This window comes from Aythya fuligula, chromosome 1 (genome assembly GCF_009819795.1).
Source record: "Aythya fuligula isolate bAytFul2 chromosome 1, bAytFul2.pri, whole genome shotgun sequence".
Lineage (NCBI taxonomy): Eukaryota > Metazoa > Chordata > Aves > Anseriformes > Anatidae > Aythya > Aythya fuligula.
The window spans coordinates 60,653,591-60,673,139 of NC_045559.1; the positions used below are offsets into that span (position 1 = coordinate 60,653,591).

General features: G+C 43.5%; 1 protein-coding gene across 2 annotated transcripts in view; it reads right to left on the minus strand.

Annotated features, from left to right (window-relative positions):
• The window catches only part of BRAF (B-Raf proto-oncogene, serine/threonine kinase), a 75,000-nt gene extending 60,161 nt beyond the window's left edge, over nt 1-14,839 (minus strand). For both annotated transcript variants that reach the window (XM_032193260.1, XM_032193268.1), the window contains exons 1-2: nt 14,687-14,839; nt 914-1,015 (exon numbers count right to left, since the gene is read on the minus strand). In XM_032193260.1, coding sequence (XP_032049151.1) covers nt 914-1,015; nt 14,687-14,839 — 255 coding nt within the window. The remainder of the gene's footprint in view (nt 1-913; nt 1,016-14,686) is intronic.
• Between the last annotated feature and the right edge of the window lie 4,710 nt (nt 14,840-19,549).

Sequence of the window (19,549 nt, forward strand, 5' to 3'; positions counted from 1 at the left end):
AAAGGAACTACAGAGGGCCTCATTTGACCTTAACAGTTAAGGACATTATGTCAACACTCGTACAATCAGGTTACCGCCCTGCTCTGACATGGTAAGATAAAAGCTAGAAATACCTGAAATAATGAGATCTTTATTTTTAATTACCCAGTGCCATTAGGCAGCAAGCACAATTAAAATGACTACAAAAGAAAACTGGTTGACCTCCAGTTATTTCAGTACTTGAAAGACCCAAGAAAAGGGCAGGGTTTGGAGCAAGCGATACCTATTCAATTCCTAATAGATGCAACTGATGCATGTGGTCCTTTTATAGTTTCTTAATGGTCCTGCATCTACGCAACTTCATGAATCAGGAGTAATGAAAGAATAAAAAGATTTAATTTTTAATTAGCTTACAAATTAAACGCAGCTTTAAAATATTACTCCACCCTACAATTCTTTGCATTTCTGTAAGAAAGATCCCTTCTACTAATAACAGTTTTTGTATTCCACATGACTGTATTTCAAAGGATAAAAGAAGGGGGATTCAACTGCTTTAAAGGCAAAGTTAGTCTTATGTTCCATGTGCATATATTCTCTTAAAAATGCATTCTTTGTTATATTTTTTATTTTCATTATTATTATTACTATTATTTTTTTAAAACTACATACACAATTTTTCCCCCTGCACCAAAAAGGACACCTTACATTTCAATTGCACCAGCATTAACTGTTAAAAAATGCCACTGATCCTCCCTTACTGATGCGTATGAGGAATTCCACACAGCCCCCTTCCGTCTCCAAATAGAAAAAGTTAGGTTTCTAGTCCACAAGGGAGATATACTCTTACTACAGGTATTCTTACTTTTAACACAAGATGCTTCATATAAGATAGATAACATACCAGTGACCTAGCCACATTTGTCCACAAACTTACCTCTAAATATATTGATGGTGGGTTATGCTCTCCTCCAAACTTGTCTAGCAATGCTTCTATATGTTCTTGTGTTAATTTAATCATCTGTTTGATATTCCACACCTAAAATAGAAAATGAAATATTTTAACTTAATTAAATCCTAGGGAGCCTATAGAATCAGCCCTAAACCAAAACAAATTACATTTTCTAGATATTTAATAACAAAAGTCCATAATAAAAATATTTTAGTATCAGTAAGTGCACAAAGCTATCCTGCTCATTCATGGTCAGTAAGACACATTTTACTTCCCTCGTAAACAGAGAAAAAGTAAATTTGGTTTCAAAATTCAGGAATGACTGTATAAGCAACTTTTTGGAATGTTTTGGTTCTTATGTTTATCAAAACCATATTTAGCATTTTTCTTGCAACAGCCCTACCAAGTTTAGTGGAGTTGTATCAAGCCATAAGTAATCTGCGTCAACACATTCACGTAATCCAGACTCAGTTCTATTTGCATGGTAATACAACGTCTCGATCTTAAGTACTTCCTATACCGTGAATTCCACGTTCCCGTGCCTTACAAGTTTTCTTACAGGCCTTGGATGTGATCTGAAAGAAACATTTACCTCTAGTGCACAGAGAAGATTTATGGCACTGTACTGTGAAACAACTCAGGTTGGTAGTTATTCGTCACAACATCCTGAAAGAGCCCATTTCACGACTTTGAGATTACTGTAGGGAAATGGCATTACGAATCCTAGTGCTATCACCTAAGAAGGCACCGAACCACTAACTCAAATCATTTCAAACAATAACGCTACACTGATTTAAGAACCTACTTAGACCCAACAAAAATCAGAAATGTATAGGGCGGAGAGGGAAGAAAGAGGAGAATCTCTTCTTCACAGGTACTGTTGTTCAGATAATTTACCTGAAAAAAAATAATCAGGGTTACCAGACCCAGAATAGGAAAAAACAAACAAACAAAACAACACCACACTGCTTCTTCCAAAGGGTTTATAAGGACTTCTGTTACATCTTTCAGTTTAACTCTTCTCTACTTCATGGATTATTATAACATATACAACCTCAAGACTGGGCCTGGGCCTGGACCTGGAAGTTATCACAACTTCTCTCTTTAAAAAGCAGATGCAACCACCAGAGTATTCCATAGTATATACCAAGAACAGGATCCAACCCAACCTGGATCAAAACAAGTCTTACCAGTCTTGAGATATTCACGAAGAAACAAACTCCAAAATATAGTTCCCATGTTGTGCATCACCTTACTTACACTCACTTAAGACATTGGTTATCCGCCAGTAAACATTAAGATTAAAGGTAAGCCATTCCCTAAAGAAACTAAGGATTGATTCCTATCTAGCTCCAGTTTCAGAACAAACAGAACAAAGGTTTCATCACCCAGCTACATTCAAGCAAAAGCAGTTTGCTGAGGGACAAGTAACCTGAACCATCAAGGGTGAGGGGACACCAAATGAAGAGCAAGACGTTCAAACATTCTGGATGCAAACTCACTTAAGGCAACTGGGGAAGTCAACTTGCTTCTCAACTTACAATCACTTTATCATGTGGAGTTAGGAATGCTAACCAGCAAACAGGAAGATCTCTGCATTTTGCTAACGTTTTTCCCAAGTTGGCAAGAGGTAGCCACATCCTTGGTGAAGGGAACAAGCTTGAACCAATACCCTATGTCAATTAACCTGTTCAATAGAAGAGTTTTAGATGTTTAGTTGCTGTACAAATTACCATTACCATACGTGCCATTAACCTGGCTGCATACACAGGAAATTCATGGCAAACCAAGGAAGCATGCCTCAAGATTACTTTCAGAAAACAAGTTTCATTACTATTTAATGCAACTTTTATTATTCATTCTGGCAATTCTACCTACAGAAGTCATCCTCACCACTTACTATACTTTAACCAGCACCAAAAACTTACTACACTCAAATGCCTGCCAACCGTGGGGAGGGAAGGTGCTTCCCCGACAAAGTAACCTGTTGGATGAGGTTTTTTGAATACTTTTTTGAAGATTGATAATAAGCAACTTCATTGCTCAGAGATTATTTCCCATTTTGTGTCCATGACAGCAACCTTGCTTTCTTTTAAAGAAGTAAAGCAGCAACACACACAGCAGAAGCACGTTAATTAGAAGGTGGCAGCAACAAAATCTAAAAACAGCCTTGAACAGTTCAGAGGACAGAAATCTTCTGGTTATGTTAATACCATGACAAGAGCAAAAACTCAATGACTAATGAAAAAAAAAAAAACAAATTTGAGACTTACTGCCAGCTGCTGGATTACGGCAAACATTTCTCTACCTGAAGAAGCCACAGTTAAATCTAGTGGAAGACAGCATGGCCCAGAGCGGCTGGAAATGATGCCCTGAATTACTTTCTGTACACCTGAGCACTAAAGTAAGAGCATCTTGCAGGGAAACTTTGCATAGATTTCTATTACCTTAGAAAGGCTACTCACACAGCTAAAAGTACACTGAAGGCAGAAGGAAATTTATCAACGTCAACCACAGCACTGAGTCATTACTTGTTGCTCACAGAAATGGAAAACCTATTTCGTGTGCCATATTCATCAAAAGTCTTCTGACAAGCTGAAAAAAACTCTCACAAATCCAGTATTGACTAGCATACTCTCTCCTTAATCTAGTATGCACCAGAACACGACATGGCAAGCGTCCAAGCCTCACAGTTCCTCTTTAAGTAGCAGCTCTTACTACTTCCATGAAGCTACCTTCTGCTGTTTCCTATCAGCGAAAAGAGTTAAATAGGGTCGCTTGTGGTCCTGAGCATCCCTTATCTAGGTAGCTGATTCCCCTTGATACTCAACCCCTATGAAAGCATATAGCATCCTATTATGCAGGATCTACGACTACTGCAATTTAATTGAAGGGATGTAAGCCTTTTCCTAATTGGAGTTCAGAAGTGGTGCTCTGTGCAAGTTACCTCGTGTGACCTGAAAAGGCCTGCTTCTGCACACCACAGCGCCCGTGGCTTCCTCCTCACAAGAACGACGCTGTACGTGCTGCACGTGCACCGCCAGCAGTCCCAGCCTGCCTTTTCTCCTCTCAAACCTGCACGTTCTGGTAACTCACCTCACCCACGTGTGCATCCTGTGCACCAGGCCAGCTTTAAAGACTTTGGGCCAGGACAGTCTCTCAACACCACATCCCCATCATACAGGTGTGGAATTTCATGGCAGTGGAGTGCTCATAAACACGCTCATAACAACAAAAAAAATAGTGCTGGTCTTCCTTAGTGACCAGCAGGCTTCTCCAGTTTTCTTCTCATTCTAGTGAAAGCATAAATAACATGTGGATAAAGGGATTTATGCGATAAAGTTACTGCCAAATATCTCACAGAAGTGCAAAAACCAGTGCCAGCCTAAGAGCCAGTTGCTAGAAATATTGATGCGTTCTCAAGTCCATCTGCAACGATTGCAGCATTGCCCACAAGCAAGTCCAGCCACTTTCCACGGGAAGCAGCATGGTCATTTGAGGCAGCGTTTCATTGTAGTTCCACCAAAAAAAAAAAAAAAAAAAAGTAATGACTCCTTTATATCTGGGATAACCTTATTTTTTTCCTAAAAAGCCTCAAATAAATTTTTCCGCCTTATCTGGTAGCATTAGGTTAAGGTTATTCTTTATCACAAGAGATTAGATTTGATTCTCCTTTTAGTGCTGCTGACGGAAAGAAGCTGACACAGGCTAAAATGGATACAGACAGACAGAAGACCGGAGATATTCCAGATATTCTGGAATATATCAACTCCTATCTGCCCATTGTGGATAACCATGCATTAATTTTGCAAATAAGCACTCCCTTGCAACGTAATGAAAAGATGATGACCTATTTCAAGCCAGAGGCAAGTCAGATGGAGTAGGAGGCCAAATCCATTGTATTCAGTGAAGACTGGCTCTGCAGCATGCGAGGCTATAAGCCATGAAGTTGTTTTTGCATCCCATGCTGCTTGTCAAGAAATGCACTGCCTGAGACAGCACAAAGCACGCTGTCTTTTATGCTTCTTGCACCTGGCACCAGTACCCAAGCCTTGCAGCACATGCCAGCTGTGAGCTCTGTGATTCACACTTTGTAGGAGACACCTGAACGTCTGAATCTGTTCCATAAAGAAAAGGAAGTCATTCTTTGCACAGACATTGTGTGTCCTGCATTTGGATTATCACACGTAGTGATGATGGAGAATACTTCAATTGAACAAACGAGGTGAAGTCACTGAAGAATCGATTTGAAAACTCTTTCACAATGAAGATGAAATCATTGATACATATCCAACACTACTCTCACCAGCCCCTTCAGGCTTGCTTCTTCGAGAATGAATTTGATGGTTTGGTCCATGACTTTAGAAAGCTGTCATGTATGAGCTCATTCTTAGCTGAACTAACACCTCCACAAACCTGAAAGCAAAGTGTCAGAGCGTAAGAGGTGAGAGGACACATGGTTGGGGTTAGTAACTCAGCACCCCACCTCAGGGCTTGCACATCAAGATGCAAAACTTGCATCTTCCCCATGTCTTTGCCAAAAATCACCGTTAAAGCTTTCTCACATTTTGATATCTTACCTGAGATACTTTCTCCCCTCATCAACCCAGAGTGGTGTTAGCACTCTTCCTGCCTCTTACAAAGCTTTCTCCCCATTTTACGGTGTCGTACACTGGAATATGACAGGTACATGGAGTGGGAAGGACAGTCTTTTCCTTCCTCCTTTTCTTCAGGCTTCAGCTTTGCTCCATCTCTCAACAGAAGCTTCTCTCCATTTGCACATCCACCGTGCTCATTTTTGCATTTCTCCTACTCTGTTAACTCATTATGCTTATTATATTTTCAGCAGCGTAAGTTTTTTTTTTTTTTTTTTTAAGAATAGAATAGGTATTATGAAAAATACTAAGAGCTGAAAAACTACTGAATTGAAAACCAGCTTGCAGTGAGTTTCACCTAAGAGTTTACAGAAGTGACATAAATGCCAACATTGAGACTGCCCTTGCTACTTTATCTTCCCCAACTTTTTATTCGTGGTGGCAAATCATTTTATTGCAGCTCCTGTCTGAGATACCAACTCTGACACTGTGTCTTCCTTTTTGGCTAGCTAGACAGTTCAGAACGAGTCTGTTAAAATTCACCCTCATGGTGCAGTACACAAGTCACAGACATTACTATCTACAGGCATTGCTGTAACTGCGGGAAAGAAGTCTCTTCTTCCACAAAAGTCTAAGGTCTCTGAACATATCTTTCCACACTGGTGAAGAATGGCCTTGGTGAAGATGTACGACAGCATGTTCAAGAAGTGAAGGTCTCAGGAAGAGTTGCAGCATTTTTCTGTACCACCCTGTCTGATTACACCTGGGTAAGCTAATACAGTAAATAGGGTCAGCTGGCACCTGCGGCAAGAATGGCAATTAGTAAAATATTAAGAAGGTTTCAAGATTAAAACTTTCTTTTCATTTAACAGGTAACATTTTTAGGAAGGAGAAGGCTTATTCTTATCCCCCTGTAACCTGTAATAATGCAGGTTTTCAGCTGTGTTTGTTGTGAAACTTTTTATGTTGAGCAAAAAAAAGACTAAAACCAAACAGCCAACAATTCCCTCCCTACCCCACAAAACTGGGAAACATCTGACCACATTCATGCTCAAGTATGTGGATTATCATCTCTGAAGAATTATCAGCAGAAATTCTGTCCGAATGAGAACTGCAGGGTAACTCTTCTGCAATAGACAGGCATATTCGATAAAGACTTGCTTTTTTACCAGGAGACTTTTACCCCACAACCATCTTAGTGCTACAACCACTTTGTTTGTACTTAACAGCCTTGCATCTCTCATTTACTTGCAATCCATCAGTTGCAGCTGATAGCGATCTGTCTTTTCCTTCGTTTAATTCTCAAGGCAAATTGGATTGCTCATCGCTGAGCTCCCTTTTTAAAGCAGAATAAACAGCTTTCCAACCTGCCAGCCTTTGCCGTTCAGGTTGCCTCCTCTTAAACAAAACAAAACTGGATTTCAAGTGTTCCTTATTTATTGGGAGCATTTAAAAATATTTTTGAGATACAGTGACAAATTGTAAAGGATAAAGTTCGACAGAGTCTTGAAAGATAACCAAGAAGTTTCTCTCTAAGCACAGGGGCACTGCTCACGCCCCTTCCCTACTCAAAATATTTCTTCTCTCTGTTGAGGTTAGTTTTCTGCCAGCCTAGTGTGCTAGAAGAGCTTGGCAAGGACCCGGTGACCACCGGAGCTGGTGCAAAAAGCCACCTTTCCTCTCTGCAGCCCACAGGTCGGCGCTTTGGGCCCCCAGGAAGCAGCAGCCTTCCTGTGCAGCTTCACTTCGCTCGCAGGCCCCCACTTTTCCAACACCTGCCATCTTTGCTGCTTGCTGCTAAGTAGAATTCGCCTCCAAGCAGCACGAAAAGGAAAGTTAACAAAAGCTTTCTACCGCAGCAGAGCACAAGAGTGTGAAAAACAAGAGGTGTCTGTACCCGTCCTGAAGTCACTAAGCACCAGTTGCACGGCTTTCTGCGATCCAGCGAGATCTCCTCTTCCACATTCCTCAAGGCTTCTGTCTTGCATTACTGTTAGCCCCGTTTATTCACTCTGGAAGTGGTTCGGTAGCCAAGAGCATCACACACAGATCACGTTTTGGTACAATTCATTGCATTTACACTTACCAATTAAAAAAAAATCCTCCCTAGATTATCAAAGGTTAAAAAAACGGGAGGTAGGAGGAAAGCCTTATCCTGATTTCCTAACCTAGGGACACAGTTTTGCTCCTGAGAGGTAACTACCGTTGACTGTCAGCGAGTGTTAATCCCATCCAGTGGTGAGCTTAAGAAGGAGCCAGTGCTGTGTACACATCGGGCTGTTTCTCCATGCACGTTACACTGAGGACAAGTCATATCAGCGATGGAAAGCAAGCAGCCAACCAGCTAATTACAATAATTGCATGTAAGAAGCAAATGCGAGTCGAGCAGAGCTCTGACACAGGCTGGGTCACATTAATTAAAGTGACAAAACAGTCTCCCCTGAACTGCACAACCTTCCTGATCGCTCCTTGCCAGAGCACCCAACTAATTAGACTACCCAGAGAAGACAAACAGCGCCTATTTACAAGTTCATCTCATCCATCCAGAAAATAATTTTCTGTGCACTTTACAATATCCAACCACTAGTCTTTTGCTACATGGTGCATGTGTTTTCTCCTAACTGGTTAGAAATACAAATATATTCTTATAGAATCCGAACGTATTTCGATAATAAGCATCAAACACAAATCTACCCTATTAGTTTAAGTGGAGCTGTCATCCAACAAAGCGACTAAGGCATCTCATTTTTTATCACAAACAGATCTTCAAACCCTCAAAAGGGCAAGTGTGTTTTATAAAGCAAAAAAAAATAAAAAAAAATCATAATAAGCCAGGTACAAGTAATTTGCCCACAATCTCGGCAAACAGTCACAAATAGAAACTGCCATAGAAACCACATTTTCCTAGATGGCATTTCTGTTCAGCTCAGCAGACCAGCCTGCCTACTACCTCTAACAGCACCGTGGAAAACGAAATAATTTAAAAGGCAGAACTGGCTCCTTGCCACTCATTGTACAAAGAGCTAGGAGGGTCTTTTTAAAAAATAAATTAATCAAAACAAGACACGGCACACATCACGGCAGGATGGTGAAAAGAACCATCTATTCCAGAGACAAATGGAAAAAACGCTGATAGACCTTGTGGGTTGGTTCAGTCAGACCTGAACCGATCAAACTGGAGAACAATTTGTCACAGAAAGGCTGCTGCAAGGCCCATAAGCTGTGATGACTGAGTCTGGAGACTGGGAAAATTTTCAACTACCAGCACAAGCTTCAGAAAAGTCACAAGAATTTATTCTCACTAACAAACAGCGTTCTAGAAAAAATATGAAAAGATTGAAAGAAGTCCTTTCTGAAAGCTACCTCAGATGATGCTTAAGACGTACATTTAAATCTGCATTACTTAAAAGTAGAGAGAACGTTTGACTTATTAAGATTTAATGAATAAATTTGCAAAACCATTTCAAAGGCTGCGGTGTTAATATACAACCACCCAGATTTTCCAAAGGCCTAGCTGCTACCAACTCCTTAAAGTCATGATAATGTTTTATTTCAAGTTGATTTTAGTGCTTCTGAGGCATTATTAATAAGTAACTTGCAATAGAGAGGGAGGAAACTAGGTGTGCTACCCACACTTCAGACACATCTACATTGAAGATGTATTCCCTTCATCTGAGAGGAACAATAAAAGTTAGGGGTTACCAAATCCAAGCTCCAAAGGGTCAGAAAACGTTGACTAAACACAGTGTGACTGCATTTGAGATGTATTTACCACTTAGCAGTACATTTAACAACATCTTTACTAATAACCGTACTGCTTAAGAGGCCTCACTGCACAGCAGTGAGATATTACCGCCGGTATTCCCCTTCTTGCAGGGGAAAAAAAATCCTAGCAACCTCATAATGCAGCACAGTTTTAATCAGTAAGTACATTTTGTTCACTAACAAACTCGATTGCCTCCCAGACATGAGATTTGGAAAGGAAACTGGTACCCTGCAAGCAGAGATTTCATCTCCCTTTCATACTACATTTTGTGCAGGTATACTGGGAGAATCACAAAAATATTTCACTTGGTCAGAAGCTCAGAGGGACGAATGCACACAGACACCCCTATCACCTCCTGACTGTGGTGCTGATAGGGTGGAGAGCTCACTTGGTACCAAGCACTACACAACAAACCCCATTTTGGAAAGAGCATGGGCTCTGGTTTGGGATCCTTACTGTTTATATGGGTCTGAATTCTCCATGTGGGATGATAGCCACAGCACTGCTCCCTGAGAGCTCCCGCCTGAACAGACAACGGGGATGGTTAAAAACTACACCTTCAGCCCCTCCACCTCTTTCTGCAAGGGGCCACAAGCATAAACTGTCATCAAACAGAATAAGGAAAGGCACTGTTGCTGCTCCTTCCAAAATAAAGTTAAAAAAGTGGAGTAACAAGTTCAGCTCCTTGCTGCAAGTGTTTGAACAGGAAAAAGGCCCGTAATTCTGCTTCAAGCAGCCTTGTATAACTTTAGAACTGGTCACAGAGAGGAAATCAGTTGCATAAATACGTATTTCATCATTTTAGAAAGAAGCGTTGTGCAGGAGAACAGATTAAGAGGATTGCATCGCACGCCCCAAAAGCTCCAGAGCAACTGGTAGAGGGAAACTGCGGCAGAGCAAGACATGTGTTGTACGCTGCAGTGTGCTGTACCAGCCCTGAGGACAGAGCCGTGCACACACACACACGTGTGAACAGCTGAACATGGTGAAAGCCATCTCACACCTCAGAAAACTGGATATTGTACCCCGCAGTCTCACGTGGTGAAACGCCTGCTGTACCAGCAGCCCAGAGAGGGCCTTGGCGTCCCTGGCATGCCGGTGAAACACTGACATGCTCAGGACATGAAAGGTGCACTCAGAAGCTGTCCAGAGAAACCAAGCACGATTGCTACAGCCTAGCACAGGAAACTCAAGACCACAAAGACCTAACGTGTCAGGATCTGAGCCTGACAAGTCCAGCAAAGAAAGCTTCAGCCACACAAGAGCTCTCAGTCAAACATACACCAGAAAAACGAACACCAGTGTACTCTAACAGGACAGTGGTGACCTTAAAAAAACGAAGGGTGTGTATGTGCGTGTCAAACGCTAGCACTGCTCTCCCTAACCACATTCTTCTTGCCACCTACTGCACACGAGCTTTGGAGCTCGCCAGCCGCCTTGCTGAGGAGATTCAGTCTGCTACCCTTGCAGAAAACCTACCAAAAGTGACACAATTTTCTTCAGCGAGCTGAATCAACCTGGGAGAGGATCTCAGCGGCACTCAGCTGGCGTGGATCTGGCTGCGTACCCGGGCGCAGGTACCCGAAATGGCAGAAGTGGCCCCTCCGGGTGGCGGGGCACCCTTTGATCAGCTTCAGCGCGATTGCAGCGACGGGAGCAGCATTAATCATCTGCCACTACGGTTATGACGGGGCATTCCTGCTGCACTGCCCTTCAAAAGGGGGTTGCTCAAACTGAAACGTACTGCAGGCAACGCGCTCGGCAGAGAAGCGTCTCCAAAAAACTGTGAAACCTGCAGCTTCTGCACCAGGCTCGGCAGGAAGATGGTTATCAGCTTCATGCTAATTTGAAGCCTCCTTTTATTTCTTTCCCAAGTACAAATAAGATCCTATTTCCTCTTTTGTGCATGAAGGATTTTAGGGTGGATTTCACGTTTCCTACAGGTACAGCAATTAATAAAACTAAACTATGGATTTGTTACAAAATAAAGCTAAGTAGAATACTGGAGCTTTAAGGATTTTTTGTTATTAAGAGATATCTCCATTAAAAAAGGAAAAAAACAAAAACCAAAAACCACATCTCCTCTACGGTACTTTTAACTGCATGCAACAAAAGAATTGCCTTTCCCAGCTAAAACAAGTGTCAAGAAAGATATTATTAGAACAGCTTTAAAAATAAGACATCTTTAACAACTACAACAAAGTACAAGTAGAAATAGCACTAGCAGCTGAAGTACCAACATCAATTCACAACAGAACTCGGCACCAAGCGCCTTGTATCCAGGCTGTGGGTATCCACACAGGCTGAAGGCAAATCCCCTGAGACAGCCGAACTTTTCAGACCCTAGCGGTCTATTAAGCAAGTTTTGTGTAATCAGAAGAGCTACTACAGAACACAGCTGTTAATCCCATTGCCTTTTGGGTAAAACAGCATAAGCAGATTTTTTTTTTTTTTTTTAAAAAAAAAAAACACCCCCACTAAACTCAAGTCCTTTAAGCCTAAGGAGAGAAAGACAAGAGGTTATCAAAATCACTGTCTTTTCTACACCCAGCTCAACTCTCCCCCATCATTCCTGACATACACTCGTCTGTGGAGGTGACACAATCTGTTAATAGGCATTTTTCAGATAATTTAGGTCTACTTTCCTGCTTCATGATCCCTAGTCATAAAGGAAAAGGCCTGCTAGTAACCTGAAACAATCTCCTGCTACCATTTAAAATCACTACTCCCAGCAGTCATGACCATCAACCCAGAGAACAAGTTATTTGTGCTCTTCTTGGCATCTTCGACAATTTCCATTTCTTTTTTTAAATGACCTTAATTTTTTCAGTCTTTCCTCAAAGGTCTGATCTAGCCTCTCCTTCCTTTTCTCTAGACCCTCCCCAGCTGGACCACATACTGCTTGAAGCCGCAGCCCAAAGTCCGACCAAGTACTCAGCAAAGGCCTTTCTGCTGCTGTGCAAAACACAACTCTTGTGCTATCTTTTGAGATACGCTCCTGCAGAACACTGGCCGTGAGATGCTTCATCTCCAGCCAAAGTGTAACTCGTCCTCACAGTTAAATGGGATGGCAATCCTGACTGCAAACTTAGCTCAGTCACTGAACACAAGTGCAATGAAACTTAATTGCAATTTTGGGAATATGTTTCATGTTGAATTTCAAAAGCAACGAAGTAAAAAATGCTTCTCTTTCCAACTTTCCAAAGAAGCAGCACATTTAATTGTCAACTCTTCAGTGAAACATATTAAAAGTTATTCTAATTCCCTGCCTGATAGGTTCCCCAAGTGCTACTGCAACAAAAATAACGCCGACTTTTCTTATCATACCAATGCTACTTTATGAGATCCCACCAGTTATTTAAGTTCAGAGGCATCTTTTCATTCTATTTTTTTTTCTTCTTCTTGAAAATGTTTTGCAAGATTAAAGTTTCTAAATATATAACTAGTATTTATGCAGGATCAACTCCAGCATTGCCACCTAGGAAGAGATCAGCTCAGGGCCTCAGTTCACAGCTTCCAGTCATTTTTGCCTTCCAAAGAGCACTCGAGGGCACAAAGCTCCGAGTACAGAAAATCCCATTTGAATTATTTAATATTGGTGTAAATAATCTCTAGCAACAAGATCAGAGCCTCTCCTCCCAGCTGTTTCATGCACTTTACTACATCAGCAACCCCACAACACACTGAAAACCTCCTATCCAGACAGTCTCTAGTCCTCACAACTCATCGTGGGGTTGCCAAAGGCCAGCCTCCAAGCCTCTGGATGCCAGCACTCATCGCAGGCCTCCTAATACCAGAAGCAGGATGATGAGGGGAAGAAAAAATTTCCTCCTGGATTCACTTGCCCCTACACTTTTCAGGTACTTCTTGGTGGCAAAAGGATTTATCTCCTAAGTGTTCTGTTCTTATAAGCACACATGCAAGCGTTCTTCCTAATCTTCAACTGTAACATAGAAAAAAATTGCTTCAGCAATTATTATTCTCTTATGTAAGGACTTTGTTATTTGAGGATTTTTAGTACCAGCTCTCAGGATGGAAAAGGCAACTTCTGAAGCACTACATTCATTGTTCGACTAAAAGTTGGCCATGATTTGAACGATACGGCGTAAACTTGTTTTGCAAAGCCCCGAGCCTTGAGTCGGTAAATAATGCTGCTGCAGTTTCAACCAACACTTGATTATGATCTTGATACATAACACCCCCTTTACCAGAGGACTTCAGCTGACGAGTTTGTGTCCGCTTACTTCAAGAGCCGTCAAAGACTCTTCTTGGTTACCCGCCTCTTAAAACGAGACGCTCAGTGCAGAACACAAGGCTTTCCTCCCAGAGGCCAGGAGGGCATTTCCTGAACGGCCGTGGAACTAAAACCTTTCCAGGCATCCCCTCCAAATAAGCCAAGTTACGCTCCCTGATGCACTCCCACAGCAAGGTTACTTCTAAAGCCTAGGCTTACGTTCTCTTGAAGAAACAAAACAAAACACTAAGACCGGCACTTCTATTAGAGCCATGAGTCAGTTATGAGCACCTCAGTATTTTTCTGACTTAAGTTACCTCAAATTTGCATTAGAGTTTATGCTGGCTTGTTTTTGTATTAAGGATGGTTTCTATTTTAACCTTATCAGCGATTTTTTGGTCTTGAGTTTTATTAAAACTACTTTTAGCTGACGTAATACGTGCGCTTCAGCTGTAAACAAAAGTTAATTACCTACGACTTAAGGAAGAGCGAGTTAACTGGAGAACAAAACTGCTTCAAGAAGCAGAAATTTTAGTGCCGGCTCTGCCTTAGACCCGCGTGTTTCGTTATTCCCAACTTGTACATAACACAGCAAGGCCACACGCTCCTTAACCACCTGCACACGGACCCATGGCTGGGACGGGGCAGCCTCTCGGCCAGCAGGCGTGCCAGGTACCGGGCTGCTGCTCTTCCTCTCTCATGCAGGGCCGCAAGATATTCAAGGGAAAAAAGAAGAACAGGAGGACAAAACCCTGCAGCATGTAATTGAGCGTTGGGAGTCAAACCTGCCAACCCACGCGAGCCGAAACATTTTGGAAGTGCCACCTCCTTTGGCACGAGGGCTGCTCCGAATAACCCCCGTCTCCTGCCACGGCTCTCTTTCTGCTCTCCCCTCCCTCTCACCGCCGTCTCTCGACCCCCTCAGCCGCGCTGGTATCACGGGGCCACAACACAAGCCGGTTAGCGAAACCATCCCACGGGGATCTGCACGATTTGGGGGATTTTTACGGCAGAGCGAGCAGGGCAGCGCACCTCCGGGCACAGCCGCCCCAGCACCGTGAGGGCGATGCGAGGCGAGGCGAGGCGAGGCGAGGCGCTGCGTGCCGCCCCCCCCCGTTCCCCGTTCCCCGTTCCCCGTTCATTTCCCCCCTTTCCGTCCTCACCTCCTCGGGGATGGCCGGGTCCCCGCCTCCCCCCGCGCCGTAGCAGGCGGCGAGGGCAGCGGCCGCGGCCGCGGGGGGCTCGGGGCCGGCGTCGCCGTTGAAGAGCGAGGCCCCCTCGGCCCCGCCGCCGCCGCCGCCGCTCAGCGCCGCCATCTTGGCTGCCCGCGCCGGGGGGGGCGGGGGAGGGGGAGGGGGCGGGGGCGGGGGCGGGGCGGGCGGGGGGAGCCGCGGCCGCGCCGCCGGGACGGGCCCAGCCGCGACCCGTAGCGGGACGGGACGGGACGGGACGGGACGGGAGGGGAGGGGGGAAAAGGGGAGGGGGAGGGGAGCGCAGCGCAGCGCAGCGCGGGGATCCCGGGCAGCTCCCGGCGGCGCGCCCGGGCCCGTGACGTCACCCGCAGTCGCCGCCGCAGCTGTCGCTGCCGCCGCTGCTGCCGCCGCCGCCGCCGAGCGCGCGCGCGCGCCCGCCCCGGCGCCTGCGCCCGCCCCGGCGTCACCGGGAAACACCCTGACGTCACGGCGCGACCACCCGTCGCCCTGGGAACCCGCGCGGCCGCCGGCCGAGGCCACGCCCACTCGCCCCCCCACGCTAAGCCACGCCCCCTCAGCCCCCCCCCTCCCGCCTCCGCGCGCCGCAGCGCCCCCTGGCGGCCGCCCCCCCCCCCAACAATGGCGGCGGGGGCGGGGGCTGAGGCGGGCGGGGTGCAGGGCCCCGCTGCTGGGTTGAAGGCTCAGGTGCTGCCGACAGGGATCAATGTGGCGATGCCCTCTGAAGGAGCTTCACCCACTCCCGTTAAAATAGTTGCTAACAGCATCTTGCGTTTTCCCACTGACGCTTAGGCCTTGCCCTGCCGCAGCCTGGTGCCGTGGTGACATCCAGCGCCTTCAGGCCCCTCAGCTCCCCCAGGCAGTCTCAGAGAGTCACAGAACAGCCCGAGCTGGGAGGGACCCACAGGGAACATCCAGTCCACCTCCTGGCACCACACACCCCAACCCAAAAATTCACCATGTGACGAAGCACACAGTGCAAACGCTTCCACACATCTCTCCCGTCATCCAGCCAGCTCTGCCTAATCTGGGGGCTTGAAGCAGACCCCACTTCCCAAATGTGCGTCCACCCTGCACACACGAGAGGACGTGTAGTTCCTTCACAGATCGCCAGGTTTTCTGGAGAAAAACGTCAGCTCGCAGGGTGGGAGCTGCAAGGTGCCTCCATCCTCTGCTGGGAATGGCAGAGGAGCGGGGCTGGCACACGAAATGCCCCTACAGGCTCAGGAGCTGGAAGCCACCGCTGCTCCCCAATGCCTGCTCGTGCTGGGGGAGCAGCTGCCCTGCTGTGTTCTTGCAGACATGGCCAGCACGGCCCTGATCCCCCCCAGGGGCAGCGCACGGCTGTTTAAAGCAAAAAAACCTGACCCGTGTCCAGTCACTGCATGCCACACCCACTGCAATGCTGCTAACACACACACGGTGCATTCGCTCACTCAGGTGTTTTAAGTTGCTTTCTTGACGAAAACGCTTTTATGAGAAACATGAAATTGGTAACTATATTTTAATAGGTTGCAAAGAAGAGCTAGCACATCAGAACAACGATCTCAGAGCACGTAAAGGCTGTTACATCACAACTTGATCTATTTTACGGTAGTCAATTAAAACACTAACTTGAAACATGCAAGTGCAAACATTCTTATCTTTGTTTTGCTTCGGTTGTGAACACTGAACCATACAACTGCTTAGGGTAATAATCCTGATGACAGACTTGGGATTTATATTTCACCTTTCACTCAGGGGCCACCAGCGTGTCAAAGCATTTAGAATTCAGTTCGGTAACAGTAGTGGTGCAAACTGGTAAATAAATGCAACATTTATTTACAGTATGAACTCAGCAAAAATACCGTGGAGTCTACAATATGAGATCCCATAATATGAGAGAAGAAACTTTGGACATGAATTTAGCAGTGGGTCTTTTCTACACAAAGCTACACAGTATTAAACACGGGAACACAAATGAGAAATAACCAAAATAATCTCATTAACATCTAAAGGGATTTTATCTGACACGTTACACCCTCCTTATATAGAAGTCTAGGATTTTTTTATGACAGGTGACCTGCAGTGCAGTCACCAAAACGGTTGCACAAATGTAAGAATCAAATGTACAATATTATCAGCTCGCCAAGTTGAGAGATTTCTCTCTAATAGCCACTTTGCTGAAGAGGATAATTATCAGCAAATCCTGCTATGAGATGAGAATTCGTAATGGTAGTGGAAAGTGTGCACAGACTCTGAAAAATAACACGTGTGCTGAGGTCAAATCTCCCTGGGACAAATTTCCCTGAACTTCTCAGGGAAAGAAGGTAAAGGTAATGTGAAGTGGCTCTCCCAGTACACATCTCATTGATGTTAATGGCAAAGCTAACAGAGTAATATGTGTCAGCCAGCAGATTAAGTACCGTCATTTCAAAGAAATTTACACCAAGGGGTAATTTAGTCACAATGTACAGAACATACACATAGCCCTTGTTTTATTCCTCAAGCAATTTATCTCCAGGACATAGCTAACAGTAGAGTTAGTAGGCTATTATCAATCTGTAACTTACAATGTCTTTCCTAGTGCTTTTAATAATATTGCATCCCTTCATTCCTGAGCTTCTGTTTTGTTGTTGTTGTTTTCTTTCTTTTTTTTTTTTTTTTTTCCGGATTTGTATTCACATAAACCACATTTGCTAAATTCTGTTGTTACATTCGATGTTCCACATGAAGAGCTGCAATTCTGAACCCTAATGACAACTGGCGATCAAAACTAGGAACACAGCAACAAGTTACCATCAAGATACACGAGGTAAGCAGAACATTTTTCATGTTTTAAATTTTTAATAAAGAACAGAATACTGTTTTAAAATTTGGGTGTGTAGGAAGGAGGCAGAAATCTGTCGCTTATGCTATACTCTCCTTTGTTTGGGAGAACGCACATCTGATGGTAAATGGGATTTCTTACACTTCTACGTGGTAGAACCTTTGGTGTCTATGCTTATTCCATCATGATGAAAGATAAATTAATTTTGAACTGTGACTTTCCTGGCGGTAAGCAATCCTATCTGGTGAGAATTGATACCATCAAAGTCTTTTACATAGACTAGTTTTTATTATCTGCGCAGGTCAAAATCAAACTTAATATAGATCTGAAAGATTGTTTTCTTCTATCAAATGCGCGGGCAACTCGGGGCACTGTCTAGTTGATTCCTGCAATGCAGCACAGCCTGTTTGTCTGGTATTGCAGCAAGTAATTTATACTTGCAAATGCAAAACCTGCCACCTCCCATCAATCTCGTAGTTATGCATTGACATTTAATCATCTTCAGAATTATTTGATTCAGATGAGAGAAAAAGTTTGCTTGTTAAAAGACACAGACATTTCAGCTGGCTTGCCCACCAGAACATTTTTCTGATCTAATCAACACCTGAACCTCAAGAGAACAATGTTTCAGTGAGTCAGTAAAAAATCAGATGGTTATCTGACAGCAACCATCTCATTGAGAGCGTTTGAATACATCTTTATCCTTTCCCTCAAAAAAGCATTAGTCTTAATGAGATGCTCCGAAAAGAGAGTATCCAAAAGGACTATTAGATGAAACCTAGGATTGGTCTCATTTTTTGTTTGCTTTCCATAGAGAACATTATCTCAAAAACAAAACAAAAGAAAGGAAAAAAAAAAAAAAAAGCATTCATAATTTACTGGTGTAACAAAAACTTCCAGTTTCTTAACCAAAAAAGAAATCAGATAATTTGCATGTTATGATAATAGAAATTGATTTCTTAAAGTGGTGTGAAAATTCTACATAAACTCTGGATGTCAACAGTGCCCTTAAAATTTGTACTGATTTTCAAAAAACACTTATCCTTTTTACTCCTCCCCCCCCAAAAAAAAAAAAGTGTTTTTCCCACACATGGTAGCATTTGCGCTTCTCCCACATGTTTGAAAATGCTGTTAAATTCTGCACCATGAGAAAATAATAGCAGATATTCTAGAGCATATTAAAATATACCACTTTGAAATGCCGCAGTATGAAGTGAAAGTGCACAATTTCATGCATTTCAGGTGAGAGTACTGTTTATAGATCAGATTAAGTCTCAGTCTTAGCGACAGAAATACAGATGTTGATGGAACACAGACGCTAACGGCAACAGTCATCCTTCTTGTAATCTGGGCCAGAAAATATTAAGCAGGTCAAAAATTATGCTGTTGTCCACAGTTCAATTGTTTTCTGATTACTAGTGAGAATAATACATACATTAGAAAGTTACTTTGCTCTCCAGGAACAGCATGTTGAAAACATGTTTTGGGGAAAGAAGGGAAAGAACCCTTTTTTTTTTTTTTCCCACTTCCCTTTAGCACCTATGTAGACATATTGTCCCACTGTTACATTTTAAGATATACCGTACATCTTTTGATATTTCTAGAAATCACTGTCTGATTGCTCCAAGGATAGACAATAGAGAAAACAAGGCTGTTTTTTTTTTTGTTACTATCCCTGTACAGATCATGTTTTTTTTTTTCTTCTTTTGGTAGCTTCTTAGAAAATTCCAGGTTTACCTCTGTGTGACACTGCTGAACCTCAGACATTCATACTTTCAGTGAGAAATCAGGCTATATTCAGGTGGTGATTTAAGTTTGGCAGCTGAACAATCTCATCTGTATTTTTTTTTTTTTTTTTGGTTCATGGAGACTTCATAGTTCTTTGCCTCTGAACTAAATAAAAGAGCAGAAGTGGTGAGGATGACTGGAAACTAGGAGAAAAAAAGGAGGGGGGAAGAAGAAAATATGAATCGTTCTACCATTAAACACAATGCTTATAACAAACA